The sequence below is a fragment of the Aptenodytes patagonicus genome, chromosome 20 (assembly GCF_965638725.1).
Source record: "Aptenodytes patagonicus chromosome 20, bAptPat1.pri.cur, whole genome shotgun sequence".
In the NCBI taxonomy this organism is placed as follows: domain Eukaryota; kingdom Metazoa; phylum Chordata; class Aves; order Sphenisciformes; family Spheniscidae; genus Aptenodytes; species Aptenodytes patagonicus.
The window spans coordinates 2,304,398-2,314,190 of NC_134968.1; the positions used below are offsets into that span (position 1 = coordinate 2,304,398).

The 9,793-nt window shown below is 69.1% G+C and overlaps 1 protein-coding gene across 1 annotated transcript; it reads left to right on the forward strand.

Annotated features, from left to right (window-relative positions):
• Window positions 1-1,169: 1,169 nt before the first annotated feature.
• On the forward strand, window positions 1,170-9,793 carry TBX21 (T-box transcription factor 21; the record flags this gene model as incomplete). Its single annotated transcript, XM_076356649.1, is given in 7 exon segments — window positions 1,170-1,636; window positions 8,271-8,425; window positions 8,531-8,652; window positions 8,740-8,797; window positions 8,800-8,897; window positions 9,595-9,656; window positions 9,768-9,793. Coding segments are annotated over 7 exon segments (988 nt in total), but the record flags the coding sequence as incomplete, so codon positions are not given.

A 9,793-nucleotide genomic window follows, 5' to 3' on the forward strand; every position in this document is an offset into this window, starting at 1 on the left:
TTGTCCAAGCTCCCCGGGGAGCTCGGACCACCCCAAACCCAGCAGAAAGGGAAGGAGGCCAAGAAAGGGACGAGCCCCCAGCCCCGGTGCCCGGGCGCTCGCCAGCCCGAGCCACTTTCCGTGTCTGCTGTGACACCAGGGTGTGCAGGGGGGACCCAAAATATCGGGCACCCAAGACCCACACAGAGTCTGGGGGCTGCCCCAGACACCCCAGGGGGGAAGCACCCCCGCACAGGGCCCGTGCAGTACCCCCGGGCAAAGTGGGCTAATTAATGGATTAATTAAGGGTCCTGGGAGGAGGGGGGACAGGGTGTTAACCCGCCCCCAGTGCCCTGTGTCACCCCAGAGCCCCAAAATACGGGCAGGAGTGTCACCCCCGCACTGTCCCCCTGGTCGCTCCATGCTCTGTCCCTGTGTCCCCCCCACAGTGCCCCTGTCGTGTCGTGTGTCCCCCCCCCCGTGTCCCCCCCCCGCCAGTGTCCCACGGCCCCGGCTCCTCCCGCGTCCCCCCATCCCCTCCCACCTCCCCACTCCCCCACGTCCCCACGTCCCCCACGTCCCCTCCCGTCTCCCCATCCCCTCCCACGCTCCGTGTCCCCCTGCCGTCCCCCATCCCCTCCCGCCTCCCCGCGCCCTCCCGAGCGGCGCTCCTCGCGTGTCCCGCTCCCCGCGTGTCCCGCCCCCCGGCCCGCCCCGTGCCCGCTCCCCCGCCCCGGTGGGGGCCGCCTCCGCGGGGGGGGGGGGGGGGGGGCGGAGCTGCCGGCGCGGAGCCGCTTCTTTGGATAAGAGGCGCGGGGCCACGGGGATGGGCAGGTGGAGCGCGTGAGGGCACCGGCAGCGGCACCGGCAGCAGCGGGGCAGGGCGGGTCCCCCCCCCGGCGCCGCCGACCCCCCTCCCCCCCCCCCCCCCGACGGCACTTTTGGGGGCTTTCTGGGTGTTTGGGTTGGGGTTTTTTTTTTCGGGTTTGTTTTTTTTGCCCCCCCCCTTGGCTTTCCCCGGGCCGCCCCGGCTCGCTCTCCCTCCCCCCCTCCCGGGGCCGCCGGGCATGGAGGGGGCGGCGGGAGCCCGGCGAGGCGGGCACCGCTGAAACGCGCCCGGCTCCGGGTCCCGGGGCCGCCGGCGGGGCCCCCATGAGCGGCTGAGCGGGGCCGGTGCCCCCCGCCCGTCCATGGGCGCGCTGGAGCCGGGCACCGGAGCCCCCGGCCCCGCCGCCCCCATGCTCAGCGGCGCCGCCAGCTTCGTCAAGGAACCGCCGGGCCCCCGGGACGCCGCCGCCTACTACGGTGATGGGGGAGGACCGGAGCCGGGACCCTCCCCGCTGCCCTACGGTGCTCCCGGCGGTTTCGGCGGCCGGTTCCTGGGACCGTGCCCGCCTTACCGGGCGCCGCCGCCTCCCCCCGCCGCCGCCTCGGTCGAGGGTTACGCGGTCGAGGGTTACGCGGGCGCGGAGCTGTACGCGGGCGCGGAGGTCGCTTACGCCCCCGGGGCCGCCCCGCTGTGCCCCCGCGCCGGGCCGCTCTGCGCCCTGCCCGGCTACCGGGCGGCCGGTAAGGTGCAGGTGATGCTCAACAACTACCCGCTCTGGGCCAAGTTCCACAAGCACCAGACCGAGATGATCATCACCAAGCAGGGCAGGTGAGCCGGGGGACCGGGGCGGGGAAGGGGGGACCGGGGCGGGAGACCGGCAGGGCACCGGGACCCGCACGGGCATCGGAGAAGAGAGGGTGGGGGTCCGGTGTGGGCAGGGATACGGGCAGGGCTGGGGCGCTGGGGATGGCTGGGGTGGGCACTCCGGCAGCGGGGGTGCAGAGAGGGGTGCGGGACAGGCCGGCGGGGCTGCGGGGTGGGCCGGGGGTGGCCGGCACGGTGAGGGGCTGGAGGTTCCTGCCTCGTCTCCCCAAAGGGCTGGAGGTGTGGGAGGTGTTTGTGGGGCTGGGGGTCCCCGTCTGCCCGTGCGAGGGGCTGGGTGTGCAAGAGGGGATCCCCGTCCCTGTGGGTCTGGGGGTGATGTCTTTCTGTGTGGGCAAAGGAAAAAAGTGGGGGAGCGAAGCGGGCCAGACCCCCCCAGGTCTCGTTTTCTAGGGGAGTTGAGGCTTGTCGGAATGAGAAGCGGGTCTGGGGGCTGTCCTGTGTCAGGGTGGGAGAGGGGGGGTCCGGACCTCCCATGTCCGGGCAGGGTTTGTTGTGCCAGCAAGCTCACAGAGATGGTGATGGTGCCGGGGGCCTGGAGGCAGCGTTTATCCAGCCTCGACCCACGGGCCGGATCCAGAGCTCAGCGCTGCAACAAGTAGTGAGAGCCCGGTGCCTGCCGGGGCCCGGGAGGGTGCCAGCGGCCCCAGCCACCCCACGAGCACGGTGGGTGGGTGGGTGACACCCCCCCCTTACTTGCTGTCCTCCCTCTGGGATAGAAATCCCCCACCCTGCTCTGTGGGGCAGGCAGAGGCCGGGTGCCCCCCCAGGTTCCTGGGGAAGGGAGAGCATTTCGGCAACATCCTGGGTGCCAAAACAGCCATTTGGTGACACCGCAGCCGGGCACCTGCTGTCCCCTCCGTGCTACCTTCCACCTGGGGTGTTGACAGGCTGCGGGTTCCTGGGGCTGGGCAAGGGGCTGGGGCAGGGTTGGGGGATATGCGGGGGGCTAAAGTCCACCCCACTTCTGCCAACACCTCTGCTCGCGGGGTCTGGAGGGGGCCGGGTGTGATACAGGCCCTGGGGGGCCGTGGAGTCGCCCTGACCTGGGGCAAGGGGAGCCTGAAATGCTGGTGCCCACCCTGAGCCCGTCCTTCGGCCCCACACCGGGGTGATGTGGGCGGGGGGAGCCGGGCCCCGGGCTGGAGTTTGGGAGGAGGTCTCAGTGGGATCGTGCTGGGGCGAGGAGGGGAGTGTGAGCATGGTGGGGCTAGGCGTGGGGCTCAGCCCCCTCCGGATCAGGCTCAGGGGCTATGCCACAACTCCCAAAAATCCGTGGCAAGGGGGAGACAGGGCAGCTGGCAGAGACCCCCCCCAGTTCCTCCTGCTGCAGCACCCCCCCGCGCCGCCATTCCTCTGCCCAGGGGTTCTCTTTCTGCCCAACGCCGGGGCTGGGCACGGGGGCTGCCAGCAGTGATGCTCCGCGCCCTCTCCCCTTCCCTCCCTCGGCCGAGACAGACAGTGTCACTTCGATGCTGAGACCAACCTGCTTAATGTGTTGGAAGTCTAAACACGTTAGGGCCGCTTGGTTTGCCACGGCCGTTCCCAGGCCTGCTCCCCCCGCCAGGCTCAGGGCCGCTCGGCAGCAAATCGGCACCATCGCGGGTAGGGTGATGCGTTCCCAGCATCAGCCAAGGGGGTGGCGGGGACGTTGGGCCCCCCAAATGGTTGTTTCTCACCCGCCATCATTCAGGTCCTACAGGAACCTGCTGGAATTCGCCTCGTTGCTTTCCTTCTCTGTTTCCCCAGCTGTTGTGGCGGGTGCTGGGGCAGTGCCCATCCCCGCTGTGTCAGGGCGGCTCAGGATCTGATGCTGAGGGTCTGGAAACTGGGGTGCCCCCAGAGATCCCGTCCCCTCTGCCCCGCTGCATGTCTAGGCTCTGCCGCTGGCTCCCAGCCTGAAACCAGGCCATTTTGGGGCTCTTTTTTCAACTCCGTTCCCCCCCCTCAATGGCTCTGCAGAGGGGCTGGGGTCCGGGGGGGATGTGCGGTGCGCTTGGGGGGGGCTCATAGCAAACCCAGCCCGGGGAGATGTCAAACTCAGAGCCACAAGACATCCGTTTCCCCCGACCCTGAGCTGCTTTTGCAAAAATCTGTGTGCAGGGCCGGGCTGCAGCGCTGCTGAGACACAGGAAAAAACCCAAAGTGGGGGCTCGAGGGGGATGTGTGCCCTAACGCAGGCACCCACCGGCCTGGGGGGCTCTGGGGCAGGGCAGGGGACACGTCCCATCCCGCTGGTGGTGCGGGCACCCCATCTTTGCCGGGCTACGCTGCTCCCTCAATGCCGGTGTCCCTGGGGTGCAGCCCTCCGCGTCCCCACAGAGAGGAGCTGAGGCCGGGTGGGAGATGGCGGTACCGGGGTGAACCTGGTCAAGGCTGGGATTTACCCCCGTGGCACCTTCCCTGCCCCTCTGCTCCGGCTCTGACGTACCGTCCCGTGCCATCCCACGCCATCCCGTGCCATCCCACGCCATCCCGCGCCCACTTGTCCCCAGGAAAAATAATTTCCTGCTGGTTTCCCACGTGGGTCCCCATCCCTCCTCCGCCCCCCGTGGCTCTCGGGGCTCAGCCAGGGCAGGATTTCTGCGGAAACCCCCAAGGACTCACCATCACCCCGGCTGCGAAGGGCCCGGGGAATTCCTGCCACGGGTTTCTGCTGCGAAGCCAGGGCTGGCTTTGCCTTTCGGCGGGACACAGGGGCCGGCTTTGCATTTGGGGGGGACTCGGTGCTGCCTTTGGGGGGTGCGGGGGCTGTCTTTGCATTGGGGGACACAAGGGCTGGCGTTGCCTTCGGAGAGGATGCCGGGGATGGCTTTGCACTTGGGGGACACAGGGGCTGGCGTTGCCTTTGCGGGGGACGCAGGGGAGAGCTTTGGGGGCACAAGGGCTGGGTTTGCATTTGGCAAACGCGAGGGTTGGCTTTGGTTTGAGGGGTGCCGGGGGTGGCCGCGCATTTGGGGGAACACAAGGACTGGCTTTGCCTTTTCAGGGGGACTCGGGGACGGTTTGCGCAGGCCGGCAGCTGCTGTTCCCATGCAGGCTGGGCTGGGGGGACCCGGTGCCCAGCTGGCAGCTCTGCAGGGTTGGAGGCAGTGGTGTAGCCGTGCCGTGCCATGCAGCCGTGCCATGCCGCCATGTAGCTGTGTGCCCATGCACCTGTGCCGTGCTGTGCAGCTGTGCAATGCAGCCACGCAGCGCCATGCAGCCATGCTGGCCGCGCAGCCATGCCATGTCACCGTGCCGTGCAACCATGCAGCTGTGCAATGCAGCCATGCAGCACCATGCCGCCGTGCCGTGCAGCGCCGTGCAGCTGTGCCATGTCACCGTACCGTGCCAAGCAGCCGCGCTGTACAGCTGTGCCATGCAGCCGTGCGGTGGGGGCGGGGGGCAGGTGGAGCGCGGCGGGGGCTGCGCCGATCTCCCACGTGGCCGTGGTTCTTGCGGCCGCTCGGGCTGGGGCGCGCTGGGTTGCCATCGGGAGAGGAGGCGGCTCAGGAAGCCGGCAGCCCCCCACACCCCCCCCACAGTGCGCTGCCAGGGGTGTAGGCAGGTCTGGGCAGGGGGGGCACCACTGGCCGGGGGTGTTTGCGCTCCTGGCCCCGGGCGGGTTTGCAGGCGGCTGGCCCCCAGATTTCCCTTCCATCTGGGTACGTCCTGGACCCCCTGTCCCTGCTCCCTGTGTCCCCATGACCCCAGTGTCCCCAGGGTCCCATGTTACCTAGCGTCCTCTTGACACCCATGTCCCCTGGATGTGCCGGTGTGCCCCCAGCTCCCCATGTCCCCTGGCTCCCCCGCCCCATGGCCACATGCCCCATCCCCCTCCCGCAACCCCCCGGGCCGAGGGGTTCATGCAGGGACAAACCTCGGGAGCCCCTTCCAGAGCTCCAGAAACAAACGTGCAAAGGGAGGGAAACCAGAGGTGCCCACCGGCTTTTGGGGTGCGTGGGGTGGGAGGGGGGGTGAGCTGGCCGGAGCATCCTGCACCCCGCCATGGCACCTCCCAAACTGCAGGGGCCAAACCCAGGGGAGCCAAGTCCTGCCCGAGCAGCAGCCCCGGGAGCTCGAGCGCCAGGGGATTTAAAAATAAACACGAGGTGTGCATGGTTTCGGGTCTTACCCCCGCCCTCCCGTGCCCCGGCCAAGCTCTGTGGTTTGCACCACGGCAGCGTTTGAGCTGTAACTCTCTCTCTCTGCTCTGCCGGCAGCGCGAGGCTCAGGGAGCCAGAGAACCGGTGGTGTCGGAGCAAGCAAGGTGCAAAAAAAACCCCAGAAAAAGGCTGTTTTCTTCCTCCCTGCTCCTTGCAGCAGCTCAAGGCTGGTGCAACACCCAGCCTGGCTGCTCGCCCCGGGGCCAGCCATCACCCCGGCTCACTGGTGTGTCGGGAGCCGGTGCCGGTGCCAGCGAGGGATTTGGCACCCAGAGCGCGAGGGTGGTGAGGCAGCGCCCTGTGAGCGCTCGGCAGGGGCTCGGAGGCAGCGCAGCCCCTCGCTGCCGCCCTTTGATGTGACTGTAATTTTTATCGGTGGCAGGAACCACCATCCCTTGGCACAGCCGTGTCTCGCTCTCTCCGGAGGAGACGTGAGCCCTGGGGGCCGCCCGCTTTTGGCACACGAGTGGCGGGACGGGGTCTGCGAGGGCTCGGCCGGACCCTGGGGTACCCGGGATGCTCGGGGCCGCCAGCCGTCCTGGCCCCGGGGAGCACGTGCGCAGCTCCTTGCCACAAGCACCGCTTTCTTTTTCTTTTCCCCTCTCTCTCGCAAGGGCAATTTTGAGTCAGCGGTGCCTGGCATGGGCTGTGCGCGCTCTTTCCACCGCTCTTTGCATGCTGCTTCCCCGGTGCCGCGGCACTGTCCGAGCTGTGCTTCCTGCTGGGGCCACGGCCGATCCCCCACACTCCTGCCCCGGCACCCGGAGCTGCGTGCGCTCCCGGCCCCAGCCCCTTGTTTTGCTCCTCGCCTGTGTTTTGGCCCTCGCGGACCCCCCCGGCTGGTGCGCAGGGGCAAGATGGTGGCCGGGGGGGGGGGGGAGGCTCGGCTGGGCTCCCTGGTGCAGCAGCCCCCTTGGTGCATCGTGCCATCCCTGTCATGAGCTCACAGGTCTCTGCCTTGGGGCTGGTGGGAAACCCTGGTGTGCTGGGGGCTGGGGTGGCCAGGAGCTGGCAGGGCACCCCCTTCCCGTGCTGGTGGGGAGGCGAAGTGACCCCCCCCGCCACCACCAGCCCTCTACCAGGGGTGAATCCTGCCGGTGGGCAGCCCCACTGCCGGCTCCGTCCCTCGCTCCTGCTGGGATGATGGCCAGGCTGAGGTCGGCTCCGGGGAGCAGCCCACCCTCCCTGCCCAAACCCGGCCTGGACACCTGGGTTCCCTTCTGGCACAGGGGGGGAGGCGGAAGCCCCCAGCCCCATTCGGGACCCCTCGGCCGGGCAAGGCTTTCCGGGGCCCTTTCAGAGAAGCCCCGGCACCCGCTTTATGAGAAACGCCGGCACTTCGAGGAAATGGGGAGGCGGGGGGTGAACCCAGCCTCCCCCCCTCCCCGTCCCCCGTCCCCGCCGCCGGCCGCCCCCCACCCTCGCCCACCAGGTACCAGCAGACGGGAAGCGGCACAGCCCAAGGGAGGGAGGAAGAGGGGAGGAGAGAGGGAGGGGGCCAGGGGTGTGCGGGGCTGCAGCCCCCCCAGCCCTCTTCCTCCGGGGGGGGGGGGGTGGGTTTAGGATTAATTCCCCCATCACCCCATGTGTATCCCACCCAGGCAAAGCTGGGAGGAGGGCTGAGGGCTCTCCGTGTCCCCCATGTCATCCTGCTCCCCGCCGGCGATGGCTCGTTAAACGCGGGTGACGCTAACAGGGTGGCCGGGCAGTGGGGCCGGGGCTGCGGGTGATGCCGGTGCTGGGGCTGGTTTCCAGCTCCGGCCACCAAAAGCCAAAACACCAGCGCATACCGAAATGCCACGGTCAAAGAGCCGAGCTCTGCTGGGGGGGGGGGAGCTGAAACCAGTGACCCCGGCCACGGCTCGAGGCCCCACTGCGAACCCGGGCCGGCAACTGGGGCCCGTGATGGAAAAGGAGGGACTGAACTTGGGGGGGGGGGGGGAGGGTGTCAGATCTCCCACCCCAGGGCTGGGATTTGGGGTTCCCCCCTGGGTGCGGGGCGGGGGGGGAGACAGCAGGGTGCAGCCCCACATGGGGGGGGTGGCAGCTGCAGCCCCCGGGGCCGCAGGGTCCTCCCTGGCCCTCCCGTCCCCTTCCTGCCCTTGGCGCAGGCTGGCGCCCAGCCCGAAATAGCAGCGGTGTTGGTTTCCGATCCGGAAGGTGCTCGAGGAGGGGGAGGAAGATGCCAGGGAGGGGGGCTCGGCCCCGAGAGCATCCCCCAGCTGCCGGGGTCAGTCAGCTCCTCGTGGGCACCCAGCCGGGCACGGGGGGGGGGGGGGGGAAGGTGGGCCGGGCATCACGCTGCCTCAGTTTCCCCATCACCGCTCTGCAGGGCAGAGCCACCCCCTCCCCGCGCAGCCCCTTGCCCCGGGGGTTGAATTGGGAGGGTGGTGTGTGGTGTGACGGTGTCTGCACCTCTGTCCCCTCCCCAGGCGCATGTTCCCGTTCCTCAGCTTCAACCTGTCGGGGCTCAACCCCGTGGCCCACTACAACATCTGCGTGGACGTGGTGCTGGTGGACCAGCATCACTGGCGCTACCAGGGCGGCAAGTGGGTGCAGTGCGGCAAAGCCGAGGGCAACATGCCAGGTACGGCCCCCCAACCCCCCCCCCACCCCACCCCAATCCCCTTCCTCTTCCTCCTCACAGTGCCGGGCAGGAGGTAACCCTGTCCCTGCTGCCCACCCTCCCCAGGGAACCGCCGCTACCTGCACCCCGACTCGCCCAACACGGGTGCCCACTGGATGCGGCAGGAGGTCTCCTTCGGGAAGCTGAAGCTCACCAACAACAAGGGTGCATCCAACAACGTCGGCCAGGTAAGGGTCCCGCTGCCATGCCAGGCTGCGCCGGGTCCCCACATGCCCCCCCCCCCGACTGCCCGCTGCCCCCCCCCCCCCCCACAGATGATCGTGCTGCAGTCACTGCACAAGTACCAGCCCCGGCTGCATGTGACGGAGGTGAAGGAGGCGAGGGTGAGGAGGCGTACCCCTCCCCGCACACCCACACCTTCGTCTTCCCCGAGACCCAGTTCATCGCCGTCACAGCCTACCAGAACGCCGACGTGAGTATGAGACGCCCCCACACACACACACACCCCCGGGTCCCTAGAATGGGGGTAGCCCCCCAAACAGTCCCCTAGCAGCACAGGAACCCCAGTAACCCCCCCAGCATCCTCCCAGGGCCACAGAAACCGCTGATACACCCCGGTATCGCCCCAGCATCACAGCAACCCCAGTAACCCCCCCTCAGAGCAGCCCCTGCTAACCTCCCCCCAGCACCCTCTAAGGTCCCCAGCATCAGGGAAATCCAACGGCATCCCCCCCCAGGCCCCCCAGCTCTGCCAACACCCCTGTCCGCAGCATCTCCGCAACTCCTGGTACCCCCCCCCTGCATCCCCTCAGGCATCCCAGTACCTCCCCCTGAATCCCTTCAGCATCCCAGTAGCCCCCTCCCCCCCCCCCCAGTACCCCCTTGCATCCCCTCAGCAACCCGGCACCCTGCACTGCCCCCCCAGCATCCCATCAGCATCTCAGCAATCATCCCACTCGTGCCCCCGCCCCCTGCCCCAGCACAGTCTGGCCCCCCCCGGCCCATGGGTGCTGGGATGGGTGTCCTGGGGACAGGCAGGGGACTCTGGTGGGGCAGGAGCTGCTCAAGGGAAAAGGGATGAGGGGGGACATCCCGGGGGGGGGGAGGGGGGGGTGTAGGCTGGCAGCAGCCCCAGCCCCCCCAGCTCTGTGTCATCCCCCCCCCCCCAGATCACTCAGCTGAAGATCGACCACAACCCCTTCGCCAAAGGCTTCCGGGACAACTTTGACTCGTGAGTGTCCCCCCGCTCTCCCGCCGGTCTCCCCCCCCCCACCCCAACACCCCGGGTCGGCATGAGGATGTCCCCCCCCCCACTCCCATGCTGTGTCCCGTCCCCCCCCAGGATGTACGCGGCCTCGGAGGGTGACC